The sequence below is a fragment of the Onychostoma macrolepis genome, chromosome 21 (genome assembly GCF_012432095.1).
Source record: "Onychostoma macrolepis isolate SWU-2019 chromosome 21, ASM1243209v1, whole genome shotgun sequence".
Taxonomy (NCBI): domain Eukaryota; kingdom Metazoa; phylum Chordata; class Actinopteri; order Cypriniformes; family Cyprinidae; genus Onychostoma; species Onychostoma macrolepis.
In genome coordinates this window covers 30,399,082-30,420,079 of record NC_081175.1, presented here as the reverse complement: position 1 = coordinate 30,420,079, position 20,998 = coordinate 30,399,082, and the positions used below count along the sequence as shown (strand labels likewise).

Sequence of the window (20,998 nt, the reverse complement as noted above, 5' to 3'; positions counted from 1 at the left end):
GACGTGTGTCATTCCCACAGCGATATCCCGTCTTTGATTTCCAGTGCTGGCTTTCCTCTCGTCTGTGATCTTGGCTGTTTTCTCTCACGCTCTCGCTCTTCTGCTGCGCTTTCCTGTGGTGTTTTATGTTTTATTGCACTTACTTACGATGAGAAATGAGATTGTGACGGAGCCGTCGGTTTATTTTCCTACTTGTTCGACTTTCACCATTTGCTCTTTCAGTGTGGCAAACCTGACCTGCGGTCCCAGCAGAAACATCGCTTCGAATTGTGATTCCGAATTTTATACATGGTATAATACTTGTTATGTACTTATTAAATATTTTGATTCCAGAATCGCCGTGTGATTGTTCTTCGGTTGTCTGTCCTTCAGTTCAACATTTGATGGAAAGTTGTTTAATGCGGAGAAGAGACAGATCTGTGGAAGCTCGTTTCTAACACATGCTAAAAAGGTGAAACAGTTAATTGTGACATCTTATTTTCTCAAAAAAGTCAGGAAAAGTCGTTGTAGGGGAATTACAGTTAAAACCCAAGGACCAGGTGTGTTGAAGGAAGGCCAGGAGTCAGAGATGCGATTAATTAGAGAAATTTACTGAAGAAAATAGTTTGCAGATTCAGGCAGAAGTCAGCTTTAACACTCGGACCGGAGTTCATCGACCGCTCTGCTTTACAATTCATAAACACCAGCAATTATACCCTGAGAGAGGTTGCTAATTGCGTCAATGCATAAGTCATCCAAATTCTGATTGGTCAAGACCTAGATAAACATAGAAAATGTCAACATATGGACGTCAAACTTCAAGCATATCTTCTAACGACTATTTTGGTGACAAGTGATCAGAGATCAGATGCAATACGTCTCTCCAAAGACGTATATCTGATACGCTGGACATCGTCAGCTGAACGCTTCGTCCTGGGACTGTGAGCTTCTCCCTGTACAGACAGATACTAACACACATACGCAGAGAAACACTTATCTTACTTCAAGGTTGCCTCAGCCCTAAACCTTATCGGGCATTGGTCACGCACACAATGAGAGCAGCTTCTTAGAGAGCAAAAAGGCAGACTAAAGCCATATTCAACTTATTTTCTAACATGCATAAATTTAACTTTGATTAATAATGATTCAGTAAATATTATAATTGATATTATTATGAGGGCCATTGTAGATTTGCGATCCACTCCTTCAACGTAAACTGAATTTATATAAACTCAGAATTGCAAGACAAACTTAGAATTGATGTAAACTCAGAATTGCGAGGAAAAAGTCAGAATTGCGAGATATAAACTCAGAATTGCGAGAAAAAAGTCAGAATTGCGAGATATAAACTCAGAATTGCGAGGAAAAAGTCAGAATTGCGAGATATAAACTCAGAATTGCGAGAGAAAAAAGTCAGAATTGCGAGGAAAAAGTCAGAATTATGCGAGATATAATATGTAATTGGGAATAAAAAGTTAAAATTATGTAGATATAAACTCAGAATTGCGAGGAAAAGTCAGAATTGCGAGATATAATATGTAATTGGGAATAAAAGTTAAAATTATGAGATGTAAACTCAGAATTGTGAGGAAAAAGTCAGAATTATGTAGATATAATATGTAATTGGGAATAAAAAGTTAAAATTATGAGATGTAAACTCAGAATTGCGAGGAAAAAGTTAGAATTATGTAGATATAATATGTAATTGGGAATAAAAGTTAAAATTATAGATATAAACTCAGAATTATGAGGAAAAGTCAGAATTAAGTAGATATAATATGTAATTGGGAGCAAAAGTTAAAATTGCAAGATGTAAACTCAGAATTGCGAGGAAAAAGTCAGAATTGCGAGATATAAACTCAGAATTGCGAGAAAAAGTCAGAATTGCGAGATATAATATGTAATTGGGAATAAAAAGTTAAAATTGCGAGATATAAACTCAGAATTGCGAGGAAAAAGTCAGAATTGCGAGATATAATATGTAATTGGGAATAAAAAGTTAAAATTGTGAGATGTAAACTCAGAATTGCGAGGAAAAAGTCAGAATTGCGAGATATAATATGTAATTGGGAATAAAAAGTTAAAATTGTGAGATGTAAACTCAGAATTGCGAGGAAAAAGTCAGAATTGCGAGATGTAAACTCAGAATTGCGAGGAAAAAGTCAGAATTGCGAGATATAATATGTAATTGGGAATAAAAAGTTAAAATTGCGAGATATAAACTCAGAATTGTGAGGAAAAAGTCAGAATTATGTAGATATAATATGTAATTGGGAATAAAAAGTTAAAATTGTGAGATGTAAACTCAGAATTGTGAGGAAAAAGTCAGAATTGCGAGATGTAAACTCAGAATTGCGAGGAAAAAGTCAGAATTAAGTAGATATAATATGTAATTGGGAATAAAAAGTTAAAATTGCGAGATATAAACTCAGAATTGTGAGGAAAAAGTCAGAATTGCGAGATATAATATGTAATTGGGAATAAAAAGTTAAAATTGCGAGATGTAAACTCAGAATTGCGAGGAAAAAGTCAGAATTGCGAGTAAAATTTTAAATTGCGTGATGTAAACTCAGAATTGCTGCAAAAAGTAAACTCGAGATGAAATCTTTATTTTTTATTCTGTGCCAGAAACAAGCTTCAATAGAGATCAGATCTAATATTTAGGGTTTTATTTTGATTCTTTTTTTTTTTTTTTTGCTCAGTGAACATAATGGCGTTCTTAACTGCACTTCTTTGAAATATCAACTTTATCTGAGATATTTCTCCTAAAAGTCCTTAACCTCTTAACTGTCACCGTCCACCCTGTGGGACGCCTACGTTTACTTCACTATTTTACAATTAAATCCTAATCTAATCATGACAAACTATATATCGTTGGAAAGGTCTAAGACTCCTAAATAGGTATTTTACCACGTTTTTTGTAAAAAAATTATGTAGGAAAAGTAATAGATTAATTTATGACAAGAGTGCACCTGAAAAATCTACATCATAACAGGAGTTCTGACCTTTGTCACAGAAAGTCTTCTTAGTTGCCTTTTTCTCTATCACGCTTTAGAAATCATAAGAAATTATATATCAGTTGAAAACTTAAAATCTCAAAATTCATCCTTTGAAACCCATTTTAAAATCAGACATTGCATTACCATGGAAATGGTACATCAAAATCACGTTGGAAAATGTTTTCATTCATGAATTATAAAAAAATAAGTTTGGATAGTGCACTATCATGTCTGTGTTCAAAACTGTGAGTGACAGTTAAGGGGTTAAAAAAATGAAAACGGATTGAAGTGAGTGCTAGTTTTCATCCAGTCAGAGTCTGTAATGAATGACACGCTGTTGAGATCTGAAACGGAGACCAGTTTCCATTTAATCTCATTGTTTTTTGAGGGAATCACTGATCTCATCTGTAACTCCTACAGCTGCGTTTGCCTCTAAAGCTCATTTAGTCTGAACATTCATTTAATTATCACACTTACAGTAACAAGTTATGATTTTAATGAATGGTTTCAGTGGTAAATTAATGTTATGATTTAAACATCGTTTTCCTGAAACTGATATGTTTTGTTTGCAGCAGTGGATTTCAAGAACAGGTATAAACCAAATATGTACCATACATATATATGTGTGTGTGTGTGTGTTATGGTCTGGTTACTACGGTGACTCCAGCAGCTGGGAAGAGGTAAATGAAGCATCTGTTCTTAGTTCAGCTGTTCAAGGTCTACAGACACTTACTGTGTTGCCATGGTAACCACAGTTTCCACCCTAACTACCACGGTTACTGCAGTTACTGTAACATCTCCAATGAATAGGGGAAGTTACTGTACTACGGTAAGTGGTTAATATGGTCAGTTGTTCACTACCACACTAACCCTAACCCTACTAGTTCCTCCAGAAATTACATCAGCCATGATTTCATCTCTTTCTTGACTCAAAGTTCAGATTTTTTTTACACAAAAGTTGATTAAAAATTCTAAAGTATATTCCTGAAATGATAACTCGAGTCTAGAATTTGCATCTGTTCTCATACATGTACTGCGTCACAGCAGGCCGTATTCATAATCATATTGAGTGCATACTGCGCAGTATGTAGTATGTAGGGCACTATTGTGAGCAGTCTTCAGTGTTTTCTGATGAACGCTGGAGACATCTAGTGGTCACTGAGAGCATCACGTGGCTGATCGATGACGTCACAGAGGTGATCAATCTGATCATGTGCATTTCCTCCGGAAGAACTGAAGTTATCAATCATATATATATATATATATATATATATATATATATATATTTTATTTATTTATTTATTTTTCTGGTTGCAACCATGTTTTTACATTGCAAGATTTTTATTTTTATTAACACTTTGCTGAGATTTCCCATACTGTCAAATCTCTTAAACTCATAAATAATAAGAATAACATATTTATTAAGACCTTATCCTTCTAGATCTTATATCTCTAACTGATTGAGGATTCGTTTTTATTCTTCCTTTCCTTTTCATTTTATGTTCTTTGTAGTTTCTTCTTTACATAATAAAACATAATAATATTTAAATATTTCCTTTAAGAAGAATTTGCTAAAATATCATGAAAATATGATAATTAAGCATATTAATACAATGATAATAAACACAGTAATATTAATGTGTGTTACAAAATAAAGAAAAATAGACTTTCATTTTCTTCATGTTCCTCTTAATTTTCTTTGATTTTGGGGTGAAATATGATCTGGGTATTTTCTTGACATTTTTAGGTTTTTATAAGATTTACCTAAAGTTTAATTCTATAATTCAAGTCATAATTCAGAAATAAACTCAATATTTACTCTGAAATCTTTACTGGGAACAATATTGTTGATTTTTTCAAAAATATTATTTTGACTTAAGAGAACAGTAGAACAGAATGTGGGAGTTTTAGGTCAAATAAATCGAGAATATTCTAGAATATTCACAGGTTCATATTTCTGGCCTGGAGCAAAGAATCAGATTTCAGTGCTTTTCTTTTCTTTGTAATAAAACATGGATTTACCATGCTGCTTTACAAAATATGAAGGCTATGTAAAGTTTAATTTTTTCTGCAAACACACACAGACACACACTCGCGGGCGCGCGCACACACACACACACACACACACACAGCGTTGTGTGAATGTCGCCGTGTTTCTTTCAAGTCATTCTACATCAATACACGCGTTTCTCCGCCGCTCGTTTTTCGCAAAATCTGCCAGATTTTCCTTCGTGACGCCGATAAACAGCCGCACTTCGGGTTTCAACTGTGTTTACTGACAAATCGCGCCACACTGGAACTATGAGCTTCAGCGGTCGGCGGGAGATAGAGCGACGGTTGCCCGGCTCAGGCGAGCCCTCCCGGGTGTGAGAGTCAAATCGAGGCCGCTGTCGCTGCGGCCTAGTGCGGAAGGTTTAATGTTTCACTCTACAACACAGAAGAGCGCTCCGGTAATGTCTTAAAAACTCACAAAACATTACCACGATGACGAGAATGAGAGATTAAAGCAATTTAGAGCGGGTTAATGCACTTTAAATGAGTTTAAGCAGATTGTTTATAGATATGCATTATTCATCAGGTGTTAATTAGCATGCTATAATGATCTTAGGAAGTTCTTTTAGTAGTGTAATTAAAGTGTTTTGTTTTTCTTCAAACAGTCTCCATCAGGAACAGCAATGGCTTCTTGTGATGACAGATTGACGTTGATTGACAGATGATGCTGGCGGTAACGTTACCTGTGCAGGTGAGCGAGGCCCTCAGCATCACGGCAGGAGAATGAAGCTTCATTCGGACTCGTGCGAGAACGCACACGCGTGTGAATCCGCGTCACACACCTCCCCGGACATGAACCCGAACCTCCGTTTGACCTTGGCCTCCTGCAACGGTTCGACTGACCAATCAGGGCTTGAGAATCTCACGGCACACTGTGATGAAACCCCAGCGGACGACGAGGACGATCTCACACCCGAGATCCAGCAGGCCCACAGAATATTTCAGAGCTTCCTCTCAGAGAAGCATAAGTCCGTCACGGCCCCGTTCTGGCGTCCCATGGGCCCCGGGGACCACGCCGAGATGTGCTTCAGAAAGATGGATGATAAGTTTGTGAATCGCGAGTATGAGTCCATCACGGCGTTCGTGGCAGATTTTAGACTGATGCTAGAGAACTGTTACCGCTTTCATGGCGTCGATCACTGGATCTCCAAACAGGCCCAGAAACTGGAGATCATTCTAGAGCAAAAGCTGACCTTGTTGTCCAGGTAAAAAGAAAAATCACAGATGAGCTTCATTCATGCAACGCGAGAAGTTTGAGGAAAAACAACACTGATGCAAAACCATCGATTGAGGTTTTGGTCTCAAATTTGGATCTTCATTGAGCATTTTTAGACTAGTGGAAAGAAAACATCCAAAAGAGTTTATTTTATTGCATCTGTTTTCAATTCCAATCCATATCTTTAAAGAGTTTTTTCTCTTACAAAATGCAAAGTTTACAGTTTTATTGCTCTCTATATTCTGAAGGTTTGTTCATATTTCATTCACACTGATTTAGACAACATTTTACTCCCCAAAACATGGTGAAAATGTGTTTGTTTTCTGTCTGTTGACAGTATTTTCTGATTTATAGAGTGATAAAAAGAGAAATCCAGAATCACCTCTGAAAAAAAAAACCTTTAAGGGGTCATCGGATGCCCATTTTTCACAAGTTGATATGATTCTTTAGTGACTTCATGAAAAGTCTATAACGTACTTTGGTTAAAATTTCTCAATGGTAGTGTAAACAACACCCTTTTTACCCTGTCAAACACAGCTCTGTTCACAGCGAGCCGTTTCGGTGCATGTCCCTTTAAATGCTAATGAGCTCTGCTGACCCCGCCCCTCTCTAGGGTGGATGTGTACAAACACTGCCAACACACCTTTATGTTCAAACACCATGTAAAAGTGAATTTTGCATCCGATGACCTCTTTAACTCTAATGTGACAATGAAATCAAACAAGAGTTTTGAACCTGGCTTTATCCAATGTTTATATGTAAATGTATGCATATTACATTTTTGCATATTCAAGCATAGCATTGAAAAACGTTTAGTACAGTAAATGATTGCAATTCATAATGTTATCAATCAACTGGGGAAGTGTGTGGAATAAAAATAGAAAAGGTAATTACTTTTTATTTCACAATTCTGACTATTTTTAGAAAAAAAATTGCGCAACATAAACTCATATTTCAGAGAAAAAATTGAATTGCGAAAAACAAAGTCAAAATTGTGAGATATAAGCTCATTATTACCTACTTAATTTTTTTCTTGTGTGGCAAAAAACAGGATTTCATAGAAGTATGGTGATATTTATTAGTTAAATTTTTTTGCCATTAAAGCGTTTCATGATGTTTTATTAATCTAGTCGACTGTATTCAGATTAGACTTAAGGTCATTGCACAGAGTCTGAAATTCTCGTCCGAAATTAAAAAAAATAAATACGACCTCATGTTGTGTCAATCACGTTTACACACTGCCTCCGAAACCTTCGTCCGTCATAAAAAAATCGGATCAGGTTCGATTTTCTGCATTTTCACATCCGAAGCAAGCATTTTGAGAGGAAAGGATGATGAATCCGAAAAAATGCAAATACGAAAATTTCAGACTAAGTGTGCAATGACCTTTACTCAGACGAACAAAAACGATCAAAAATAAGTTGATTGTGCCTGTGCATCGCATCTGACCAAATCCTACAATATTGAGTCAAATTAACTTGAAATATTACAACTATGTTTCCAGTATTACTGGCTCCTCCGTTGCTCCTGTCCTGATGACTTTGACTCTGATTATCTGTTCAGACAGACTCTCAGTGATTGTGTTGATTTCTCTGCTGATGGTCAGGACGCTGCGGGAGAAAACCACGCTGGCCGTGACCTCCAGAGGCCGGTTCGGGACGGAGGATGAGAAAGCGGCGGTCAGCTCGTCGTCCAGGCGGCGGTCAGTGCCGCGGAGTTTGGCCAGCAGCGAGTCCATCATGGTGCAGGCGCTGAGACTGGAGGAGCTGCAGCGAGCCAAAGAGGAGAAGAGGTCAAAACAACTCTCATCCTCAGCAACACTGATATGACATCTCTTTGATTTCATCACAGATTCTATGTTTTCCTTTTAATTTTTCTGGATTTAGCCCCGGTTTCACAGACGAGGCTTGAGCCTAGTCCCAGACTAAACTGTAAATCTGAGCTGTTTCAAGTAAAAGAAACTTGCACTGATTGATCTTAAAACATATCAGTGCCTTTGTTTTGTCTCGAGATGCACACCAGTAATGTTTTTTTTTAAGGCACATTTATAAAAATGACTTAAATGTCATAATTGAACTATGGCCTAATCCTGGCTTAGTCTAAGCCCTGTCTGTGAAACCGGGCTTTAATGGTTTAATTCAATTTTAATTCTCGAAACTAATATCTAATCAACTGAATTCATACATTCTATTTTTTCCCAAATTTATTTTTATTTTTTTCCAGAATTTAAAATTTTTAAAATATATTTTTTTGGAATCTGTTTTAATGGTTTAATTACACTTTAGTGCTCAAAAAGCACGTTTAATCAACGGAATAAATACATTTTTTATAATTTTATCTTTTATTAACATTTTAACAATAATAGCTTTAATTATTTTTCCACAAATTCCATTTAATTTCCCCCCACATTTTAATAAAATTAAATATTTTCTGGATTCCATTTTAATAGTTAAATTTTTCTAATCAGAAATAATATTTAACCAACTGAATTAATTAACCTTCACCAATTCAATATTTTATTACAGTTTTAACTGTAACAAACCCAATGATATACGTTACATTTTTACATTTTAATGGTTTAATAATTTTTTTAATAATCAGAAAGCATGTCTTAACTGAATTAATAAAATTTTAACAATTTAATTTGCTATTAAAACTTCAACAACAGCAGGATCCAATTTTTTTCTCCAGAATTCCATTTAGCCCCAGATTTTATTAAAATTAATTATTTTCTGGATTCCGTTTTAATAGTTTAAATTTTGATAACCACAAATCATGTCTAATCAGCTGAATTGATAAAAAGTCTCTTAATTCTGTGATATTCCTTAAAAGAATATAAAATAACTATTATAAATAAATTATCACTTTGACTACACAATAGTATATTTTGCTATGTTATGAATGTTATGTACTCGTGTGGATTTAATGTGGATTGCACTCCATTTATGATATGTTCGTCCGCTTTTTAAAATATCGAGGACCACAGTGGAAATAAGCCGATGGCTTTTTTGTGTCCTTTTTGAAATGTGTATGAATTAGTCTTTTTGGACTTTTTTTGTATTATGTTGTAAATTTTGTCAAATAAAACAAACTGTTCTCTGTGACGCAGGCAGCGAGAGCAGGAGCGTAAGGAGGCCGAGGAGGCTTCGGTGAAGGAGCTGGAGGAGTGGGAGAGCTCCTTGCTGTCTCTGGCCGAGCCGTGTCCGCTCTGGAGTCTGTGGGAACTTCCTGCCATCGGCCACTTCCTGTGCCTGGCTCAGACGGCGCTCCACCTCCCCGAGATCGTCTTCTACGAGCTGGAGCGCTGTCTGCTGATGCCGCGCTGTAGCTCGTTCCTGGCTAAGATCATGACGGCGCTCCTCTGTCACCCGCAGAAGAGATCCGGCGTCCAGCGCCGGCCGCCGATGCCCTACAGAGAGTGGGAGGGCCAGCTGCGCCGCTGCGTCCAGAGCTGGTACAGAGCGGTCGGCTGTGCCGAGGAGCCACGCCAGGTCAGGTCACCCTCATTCACAGCACTTTTAACATACAGATTGTGTCAAATGTGACCCAGGAGCACAAAACCAGTCATAAGGGTCAGAAATTGAGATTTATGTATCATCTGAAATCTGATTAAATGAGCTTTCCATTGATGTATGGTTTGTTAGGATCGGACGATATTTGAAAATCTGGAATCTGAGGGTGCAAAAAAATCAATAATATTGAGAAAATCACCTTTAAAGTTGTCTAAATGAAGTTCTTAGCAATGCATATTACTAATCAAAAATGAAGTTTTGATATATTTACGGTAGGAAATTTACAAAATATCTTCATGGAACATGATCTTAATATCCTAATGATTTTTGGCATAAAAGAAAAATGTATAATTTTGACCCATACAATGTATTGTTGGCTATTGCTACAAATATACCTGTGCTGCTTATGACTGCTTTTGTGCTGCAGGGTCACATATATATATATATATATAGCACTTTTAACAATAAAGATTGTGTCAAAGTAGCTTTAAGTCTAGAGAAGAGCATTTTGAGACGTATTAGACTATTATATTATATTATACTTTACCTGTTAGTCTTAATTATTTAATGTATGTTTAAATAAATCTTTTATGAAACAAGTTATGACAGCCACTGTATGATTGTATTTCAACAACAAATAGAAATTGTATATTTTCGAAGTTAATTAAAAAAAAAAAATTCTAGTAGTTTTCATCCTATTTTTTTTTTTTTTTTAATGTAAGTGTTGATTATTATAGTTAAATATAAATAGTAATTGAATTTAAGTTTGGGCTCTGTTGTTAATTGTAACCTTATAGTAATGTAAAAGGGCTCCGTATAGAAGCTGAGGTTTATCCCTAAGAAAATTATAATTGGATTTATTTAAAGAAAGAGCCATTTGTTTAGTAAACCATTGTTTAATTAAAAAAAAAAGAAGCAATTTACGTTTAGTTTTTCCCCTGTTCTACCGGACCGTCATGTTACACCCCTAATATCTGTGCGGTCAAGTTGATGATATCGCTGGAAATTAAGTGGAGGAACCGGAGGGGTCAGAGGTCAAGGAGGAATCATGTGAGTTGTTATTTTATTATTATGCTGATGTTGTTACCAGGCGGCGCGCGCGGAGCGCCTCGGGCTCTGCCGGCAGTTCTTCTGGACGCTGGGAGCGGTCAGTCCTCTGGAGGAGACGGCCTTCCACCTGCTGCCCCTCCAGCAGCGCGTCTGGCTCCTCAAGGGCCTCTGCGATCACGTCTACGAGACACAGAAGGAGGTGCAGGACGCTGTGCTCGCGCAGCCCATCCACGAGTGCCGCGAGTCCATCCTGGGCTACGACGGTCAGGACAACGCTTACATTCACTTCCCACACTTCTGCGGCGCTGACCTGCGGATCTACAGCCAGAGCCCCTGCGGAGCGGTCGAGCTCCCGCTGCCGCTGGTCCAGGTCACGAGATCCCAGGAACCGGAGGGGTCAGAGGTCAAGGATGACACATGTGAGCTGTTTTTGTTATTACAAGTATTATTTTATTTAATTTTACTGTTTATTTTATTTTCAATTTTTTTATTTAGCTATCATTTGTTATTGATTATTTACTTTATTTACATTTCATTTATTGATTATATTTTTAAGAATGTTATTTATACTTCACTTTTGACACTTCAATTTACCTTTTGTTTATTGTTTTTTATTTCTATTAATTTTAAATACACTTTATTATTATTTTATTTATTTTAACTACTTATTTTGTTTACACTTAATTTTTATATATTTTATTTTTATCATTTATTTTATTTATACATCATTTGCTATTTATTTAATTTTTAGTTTGTATTTACATTGTATTGTTTTTATTTTATTCTTCACTTTTTACTTATTTTCTTTATACTTCATTTATTTTTTATTTTAATGTACACTATTATTATTGATTTTAATACATTTTTATTTTATTCCTAACCATATTTATTATTTACTATTTATTATTTTCATGCATTATTTATTTTAATGATTTAATTTACACTATTATTATTAATTTTAATGATTTTATTTATTTTTTATTTTACTTTAACAATGTATATTATTTACCATTATTTATTAATTTATTTATATAATTGATGTCATTTTTAGTTATTAATTTTTTAATATTTCACTTATTTTAAATTTTTAAATTTACATTTAATTAGCTTTTTTCATTATTTCATTTACACTATATTGTTGATTTTTTTTCTTCATTATTAATTATTTATTTTATTTACACTTTATTATCATTTTATTTTTTTATTATTTTAAACACATTTATACATGCATATAAGATGTTTATTGCTTAATGCTTTTGCCACATGTTGCTACTCACGTCAGTGAATCTCATTGAGTTTACCATTGAATTTTGAAGGATCTGTGTGTGTCTGCAGATGAAGTAAAGGTGGAGGAGGAAAGCTCCAGCAGGACGGAGCCGAACACATGGGACGTGAAAGAAGATTCGCTCGCTGACGAGGAGGATCTGGATCAGAAATGCTCCTCCGGCGTCCCTCGTGGTGCAGAGAAGATTCCCTGGACTCTGTAAGCGTCCGAGGAAAGTTGACGGAGGACCGACGGCTCAAAGACGAGGAAGATGAGGAGTCGGACTGCGAGCCGTGTTTCAGAGTCGGAGACAGCTGCTATAAAGGCGTCTCGCCGGCTCTGAACACTCACAGAAGTTCTAGAAACGATGTGAATCACTTGAGCGCCGAGGAACGAAGCCCTTGTGCGAATTGTTCTGCAGCGACGCAGGAATCTCCGAGTCTCTGGACCGGAAACATACGCCTGCGACGGGACAAATCCGGACCGACACGAGCCCAGAAGAAGAAGAAGAAGAGAGCAAGTTCGGCGTGAAGAAAACGAAGACGAGGAAACTGAGCTTGAAGAACCGAACGGCCAGAAGCAGCCTGCAGAGAGCCGCCAAAAACATCAAGGAGAAAGACAAGAGGAAGAGACACAAACTGGGTGAGGAATAAACACTTCTGACTGTGCTGCTGAGTGTCTAAAACTTCACTCAAAAATGATCATTCTGTCATCATTTACTCACCCTCATGTCATCAAAGAAATGATGCAAAAGAATCACAAAATTAACATGCAAAAGTAGCATAAAATTGCTCCATATTCTGATTAAATGGCACACATTCTGAAACCATTTAACCAAGTAGAATTAATTATTTTTATTTTATGTTATTTTATTTTTTATCTGTTTATAGTCATTTTGGAACTTGACTTTTTTTTCAGTTTTTTTAATTTTATTTACCTATCATTTGTTATTATTATTTACTTTATTTACATTTCATTTATTGATTTTATTTTTTATTTACACCGTTTATTGTTGATTTTGTTTTAAGAATTTTATTTATAATTAATTTATTATCAATTTTATTTTATATTATTTACCTTTTATTATTTAATTATTTTAATTACTATTTATTATTGATTTGAATGACTTATTTTATTTATTTTTAATTTATTTTAACTATTTATTTTATTTACACTTTATTTATTTTGACATGATTTGATTTCCATTTATAACATAAATTAAATTGATGACAGGAACAACAATCTCTCACACACACACACACACACACACACATATATATATATATATATATATATATATATATATATATACACAAATATATGAAGTTCCTATTTTGTCTCTTATATTTATATTTTGTCTCTTTTTGCTTTTAGTTATTTATTGTATTTATACTTCATATATTTTATTTTCACATTATTTTATTTACACTTAATTTTTAATTATGAATTTTATTTACTAATTTTGACAATGCCTTTAAGCTGAATGCATTAATATTATCAGTTTAAATGCATTGCAAGTCTTGAGTGTTGTAGCATCTCAAATATTAAACTTTTTCCATTTAAATTTAACATGTTAAAATTTAAAAATTACAAAATGTTAAACTATAGTCAATAATCAAAGATGGAAAATTATTTTTTTTAAAATGCTGTTTTTAGAATACAGATAAATAATTCACATTATTTCTATTAGTGAAATAACCTTGAATTCATGCTGAGTTTATGAAAACGGTATGTTTGTGTCCAGTCCTCACACATTTATTATTTGCATATACTTAATTATCACATGTCTTGTGCTTTTGCTCTCGCTCATGCGCTGTGGTGTTTCTCCGTCTGCAGGAAAGAGGTTTGATGGGAAGGCGATGTTAGCGAGGAGACCATCAGGATCTGCTCCGAAGCCAGCTGAACCCACCTTTCAGGTCAGATGAAGCCTTCATTACCTACAGAACAAAAAACACTCTGTGCACTGCAAATAATGCAGCCCTTACGATTAAAAAAAGCTCACAATGTTCTTCATTTGAGAGTCACTTAGGATTAAAGCGTCCACTAAAGCAATAAAAGTAAATGCAAATCATGTGTGAAATGCAAAACATTGTAAGGCATTTAAAAGATAACATCAAAAGATCAACAAAAAGCAAATGTCAACTTAAAACTACACTTATGCAAGATCTTTTTGTTCAATTTCAAGTTCTAATATTTATTTAAAAATTGGATTCTTGCCTTCAAGGCCTTCTTCTTAATATCAATGATACTTATTTCACTTATAATTATTTATTTAATTTTTTTTACACTTCATTCATTTATCATTATTTATTGTATTTGTAATTATTTATTTTATTTATACTTCACTACTTTATTTTAATTACTTATTTTACATTATTATTGATTTTTATTTTTTATTTACACATTTTTATTTTATTTTTTAACTTTTATTTGCATTGATTTTAATTTAGAATACTAGTACATTAAAAAACAGTTTTCAGAGCCACATTCTTGCCTTACTATAGTAAACCTACAACATTTCCTTCTTACTATCAGTGATCTTGGGTTAGCCACATCTGCTCTGATAATTGTGGGTAAACCTCAAAACACGAGTTAGATACACAAGTTAATTGCAATAATTAATGCCTTGTAATAAACTCATCAGACACTTTCTCTCACCACTTTCAATATTAGTTTGGCTAATTTTGCTTTCAAAATTGTCTCATTTGAATAAAATCCTTTTTGTTGATCTCAGTCTTATTTTCAAAAGATTAAGCATCTGTATTTCGCATTTACTTTTACTCATTTACCAGATGCTTTTGTAAGTAAATAAGTAAATTTAAATGTTTCAGACATCAACAGAGAGCCCAGAATCCCATAATGCATCTGAAGACATGTCACCTGAGATTTGTTTTGCTGTCTATTCTCTCCAACCTTCACTAGAGGGCAGCATTTGGTAGAATTTATTATAATGTCTGAATAATTAAAACCACACTCATTTAAACACATAATCAACTCTTTATTTATTGAACACATTTGAACCAAAGTGTTTTACAGTGTATGCAATTAAAAACAAACATTATAATTAAATGTTTTTAACCTGTATTTCTTTCTCCCATCTCTCCTTCCTTTCTTTCTTGCTTTTGTAGTTGGTTTGCTCCAGTCTGGATGATCTCAGAGTCCTGATCAGTAAAATAGAAGATCAACTAGATGAACTGGATGGCAAAAAGAGATCTGTTAGTAAGAGAGGGAACACAAACATACGTGCATTTACTATTGCACAAACTAATTTATATGACAGTATTTGACTTATGTTGTGCACATGCAATTGATGCAACTAAGTAACAACTGTTTATTTTTGGTTGCATAAATAATTTCAGTGCATTTAATGTATATCCTGAACTGTGTGGATATTATCTGTTTATTAAAGCAAGATTGGCATTTTAATGTGAAATAAACGAATTCAGTGTGGCTTCACATGTTTGTTTGCATGCAAGTAGGGATGTAACAGTATTAAAACTTCTTATCACGATTATAGTGACCAAAATAAACCTCACATTTCAGCCTTTAAATAAAGAAAAGTGTTATGTCAAAATGATAATTGATTAATAAATGATTATATGTATTTTATCTGTTCCATAAATAATTCTAGATAGCTTATCTGAATTGTTTAAATGTGTAGAATTCACATAAGCTTGTTTTTCATCAACCGGTCAAAATTTACAGCAGGGCATGCAAATTCGGTTTTAATGATAATTAAAATATGAAACGGTAATACTAACCGTAGGAAATTTTATCATGATTTATCGTCAAACCGATAATTGTTACATTCCTACATGCAAGCATGATATGAATTTGACGAGAGTGTGATGCATGGATGTGTATGTGACGTGTGTCTTTGTGCCGTATTTCAGGGACGATGGCCACACAAAAGAGCCGCCGTGAAAGAGTTGCACATCACACTTATAAGGCTGCTTAATGAGCTGTTACCATGGGAACCCAAACTCGTCAAGGCCTTCCAGAGGAACAGGTAAAGGAGTAAACATGAACCTCCTTGTAGTTTGAGTCCTTTTCTGTGCTTTATTTTAATTTCAAAAGTGAATGTTTGAAAGCGAAATCATTTTTCCTTGTTGCACTGAAACCACAATGTGGACCCACATGCTGAATATAGATGGGGAATCTTAAATCTGTGCAATCATATTTTTCCCCTTTGTGAATCTTGACATTGTGGTTTTTCAGACTTCTGCATTTCAGTCTTGTTTTTGATCAAAGAAAGGATTTCTCAAGTGATCTGGGAGGTGAATTTGAATTATATCCAAGAATGAGCTTTCCATTGTAATGCGCAGTGACTGATACACCTCACTGCATTCAACAGGCACCTAGATGTTTTCATTTTTTTTTTTCTACCTTGAGGCGATGTTTTCCTGGCAACAGGGCTTTGTGAATTCATCCCTGTCCTTGTCCTCAACAGAGCTCGCTTGAAAAAGGAGTGTGACGAATTCAAAAAACACCCCGAATATGAGAACTTTATCAGGGAACAGATGGATACAGACGATACTGGGGAAGTTGCTTGCAAAGATGGATTGTTGTCTGCAGAGACAACAAACAAACTGGAAGAGAGTGAAGTCAAAATGGGCAAAACAATGAAGGAAGATTCTGAGACAACAGGTGAGTCTGATTAACACTTGAAACGGCTAATTTTACTAGTTGCATGGCCTTTATGTAAGTTCTTGTCAATGCAAAGAGAAGAAAAACAATACAGGCCCTAAAGGATTGTTGAATTTCTAATGCATAACTAACCAAACAATATGAAAGTAGTTGTGATAGAAAGTGCCTGATGAATTTATTACAAGGAAGTGTTTCAAATGTCCTTGCTTTTGTTGTTTGAGCAGCACTTCTGTTTCCATTTTCCAAATTTAAAGACATTTATGCATTCAGTACATTCAGTGTGATGTTTGTTTTGATTGATGCATGCTGCCCTCTTTTGCAGAGAATGTAAATCACGAATCAAGATGCCTAGTTAACAGACCTGATGTTGTCATGCATTCGTCAGAATCTGGACCCTTCACACGCAGTTCAAAGCGGCGCCAAACTGGTGCAATCAGTGAGGAACTGAATCCATGCAAGAGAGGCAAAATGGACCCAGAGAGCTCTTTAACATCTGATTTTAATGTGGAAGTTGCATCCAGGGAACAAGCAACAGTGAACCCACAAGCTTCAGTGTTGCCAGAGACTATGAGTAGCTTTCAGGGGACTTGCAAACCCATCCAGGCTTTGCTGGCTAAAAGTGTTGGAAACAAAGTGACCTTAATAAGTCACCCGAAGGCTGCAGTGATGGCTCAGGCTCTGCGGGATAATAACAAAACAGCATCGCCACCTGTCCGATTATCAACTGCCTGTGCATCTACGCAACACTCTGAACCTGTCTTTACAGAAACAATAACTACGACATCTGCAACCGAAAGCACTGGACAGGTGGTGTATAAGACGGCAGGAGGTGTGGGGCTTCTCAGGCAAGGAAGCACTTCTGTAAACTTTTCAGTGCAATCAATATCGGATCAAAAATCAGGGGCGAAGGCGATGCAACAAGTAGTTATCCTGCCTTCAAATCTACTGATTCAAAGCACTGAGAATAAAACCTCTGTATCTGTCCCTAAGACTACAACATACGTGTCCAATGTTTCAGGGTTCACTATACCAGAAAACAAGGTTCCTGTCCAGCCAGTGGCACCTTTGAAAGATACCAGCATTGTAAGAACACCGTCTGCTGTAGTTATTCCCAGTTTAAGGAACTTAACGACTGTTGGTGTGCCTAAAAAGACTACTGAACCAAAGGTGGCCCTGAACAAATCAGCAAGCAGTGGTCTGACCAAATCTGATGCTAAACAGGAGCTCAGGACAGTGTGTATTAGAGACTCTCAGTCTATTCTTGTCACTACGAGAGGAGGCAACACAGGAGTGGTGAAGGTTCAGACGTCGGAAAGTGGAACAGGGGCTTTGCCACCCAGCCCGGTTTTTAACATTTCGCCCCAACTTCATGCCTTTCTGGTGTCAAAGTCTTCCACGTCTTATACGCAAGCTGTTTCAGCCACCCTTGCTGCTAAATCTCTACCTGGAGTCACTCCTCAGTCTACTTTTGTGGCAGGGACTGTCACTCCTTTAACCTTTAATCAGTTTTCCAATAACGGCACTACAGGCAAAACAACAATCTCTGGTAAATCCACACTCCTTGCTACAAGCAAAGGCAGTGATAGTGTCCTTAGAAATGTGAAAGATGGCGCTCAGCAGAATACGGTCTCTAAATGTGGAATGAAGCCGCCACAAAAAAGGGCTCAAACTGGAAGCACAACTCCAGATCAATCTACTCTCCAAAAGGTTTTTCTGGTCACACCTTCACCAAATATCCCTTCAAAGGTCACCACTACTACAGCAACCTGTACCGTGCCAGGATCTCGGGTCATGTTCATAAGCAACTCAGCACTTACCATTCCAAAAGAGACTTCGACTTCAGAGGTTAACATTTCCTCTACTAGTACACCAGCGTTGAAGGTCATTCCCAACTTGGGGGCAACCTTATCCTGCACTTCTTCTGGTACAAGCATCCAGAGCATCGGTGTCCCAGGGTTAACATCAAGAATACTTGGCACAAACAAAAAACCTGAAGCCTCAACGAAAAATACACCTGTGATCGTCTCCAGAGTACCTGCGACCTCAACCACAAGTGGACTCCAAATTAGTCCAAAAAGCTGTTTGGTTGCAAGCAGAAGTCTGTCAGGGAATACCGAAAATGCTTCGAAAGTATCTCGGACTGTTAATGGTAAAACGCTCACGTTTTCAACTCTAGGCACCGGCCACATGGCTTCCTCTGCACTTTTGTCAGTTGTGAAACCAGATGTACCAGTTTCAGCGTTAAATGCTCTTCACTGTAAACCAGGATTATCGGCTGGCAGCTCTATTTCAAATACGTCTTCCTCTTATTCTGGAAGCCTAATTACCAAACACACTACTTTACCAATTAATGTGACTGCTAACAAGCCAGTGATCGCATCCCTTTGCACTTCACACTCACTGATTAAAACAACAGCAAATACTTCCGCTTCTGCAGTATCCAGTACTTTTGCATTGAGTTGCAGCTCCACTTTAACTCCTCCGGTGGTCATGACCTCTGGGGTCCGACCTCTGATCTCTACCACCAAGAGTGTTCAGGAGAAAATCGTGATCAACACCACTGCCCCACTTGCCCCTGGAACTCAGCTCCTGATCAATAACACAAGATTTGTTGTACCTTCTCAAGGCCTTGCACCTGGCAGCCATGTTCTGCTTATCTCCAACTCTTGTCCTGGAGGAATGCAAGGGTCAAGTCTTGGTGGTTCTCAAAGATTTCAAGGGCCAAGTCCTGCTGGTCCTCAAAATTTGCTAGGATCAAATCCTGTTGGTTCTCAAAGATTGCAAGGTCCAAGTTCTGCTAGTCCTGGAGGATTGCAAGCGCCAAGTCCTGCTGGTCCTCAAAGATTGCTAGGGCCAAGTCTTGCTGGTCCTCGAGGATTGCAAGGGCCAAGTCTTGCCAGTCCTGGAGGATTGCAAGGGCCGAGTCCTGTTTGTCCTCAAAGATTGCAAGGACCAAGTCTTGCTGGTCCTCGAGGACTGCAAGGGCCAAGTCTTGCTTCCACTGTTTCTAGAGGTCCAAACACTTCAGCTACTCACACGGTTCCTTCAGTTGCACAAGGTGTGAGATTGGTAACACCGGTCAGGCTACCCTTAGCAAAAGTTGGACCTTCTGATCAACTCCATCAGCAACTGAGCACCAGAACTCCATTGAATGTGTCTGGTCCTACTGCTCTCTCACAAGTAGCACAAGCTCGTCGTCCTGGTGTATCTTCAGACATTGTGAGACTTCCTATTTTTCAAACCTCCAATGTCTCAGTTACAGCATCACAAGGTACGACCGGGTGTCCCAAAGAAACCGCTCTTTCCCAAGGAGGTTTACTAAGCACAACTTCTCCAGTGCTCTTGCAAGGAAGACCATCCCAAACCCAAGTGGCACCGTTTGTACCACCAGCAAAAACTGCAATTCCAAGGCATTCGCCGATGGTAACAGTACCACCCATGAGCAGCACGATATCACGGATGCAGAAACTTCCAGTTGCAACGGTTCCGCCAATCAGTGGTGCAAACAATGCCAGTCCAGCCACTCCCATTGCAACCGTTCCTCCATCCATGAGCAAGGTCATAATGGCAACTTATCCACCTATCAGAGCCGTGCAACCTGGGACACTCGGAAAGCCTGTTATTTTACCCCAGCAATCACAAGGTCAAAGCACGGTTCCTGTGCAAGTTTCTACTCCTGCTAAACTCTTGTTGAGCCCAGATGGTGCCATCTTAAATATCATTCAAGCCTCAGCCGCAAGCTTGCAAGTATTGGCAAAGCCAATGGCCACTCAAGTGGTCAGTTCCTCCTCAAGTAGCGTTACTTTACCTATTTTAAACACAAGTGATCCACTGAGAAAAGCAGATACCTTGGGGAGACCCAATCACTGAAATGATTCTGGAGGTCATCTTGTTTTCCCATTGTGATCACATAGGTCTATTCAGTGTTTTGGGCTTTGTTGAAAACAAGTAGGCTTCCTTTGGTTCCATATCTCCCCATGTTGAGAGGCTGAATACTAAATACCTAAATTAATATTTTGCGCATTTTGCTCTTTACAATACAAATTGAGGGGAAATCTGTTATCCTTAGAGTTGTAAATAAAATTGGTTTCGCAAAGAAAAATTTGGAGATTTCAAATGGCCAGTAATGTACATAACAGTATTTGTTTGGCTGACTCTTTTCTACTCCATTTGTATGCAAAGGTTTGAATGTTTTGTAGCATTTTCCATTAAAATGATTAATATTATTCTGTAGAACAGTCTTCAGTCCATTTAAGAGTATGTCTGGCTGATCTCAAGC

The 20,998-nt window shown here is 36.8% G+C and overlaps 2 protein-coding genes across 2 annotated transcripts in view; both read left to right on the top strand.

Annotated features, from left to right (window-relative positions):
• LOC131528321 (E3 ubiquitin-protein ligase UHRF2-like) overlaps positions 1-335 on the top strand; it is a 51,674-nt gene extending 51,339 nt beyond the window's left edge. Inside the window, exon 16 of the mRNA XM_058757422.1 lies at positions 1-335. This exon is cut by the window's left edge and continues 1,468 nt beyond it. The gene's annotated coding sequence lies outside the window, so the exon portion shown is untranslated.
• A 4,643-nt stretch (positions 336-4,978) lies between these two features.
• LOC131528782 (uncharacterized protein KIAA2026-like) lies at positions 4,979-20,589 on the top strand. Its single transcript, XM_058758160.1, is given in 13 exon segments — positions 4,979-5,428; positions 5,636-6,235; positions 7,853-8,038; positions 9,356-9,737; positions 10,849-11,227; positions 12,144-12,296; positions 12,299-12,469; positions 12,472-12,714; positions 13,909-13,988; positions 15,201-15,287; positions 15,966-16,081; positions 16,523-16,719; positions 17,042-20,589. Coding segments are annotated over 12 exon segments (6,024 nt in total). The 5' UTR covers positions 4,979-5,428; positions 5,636-5,753.
• Positions 20,590-20,998: the final 409 nt, after the last annotated feature.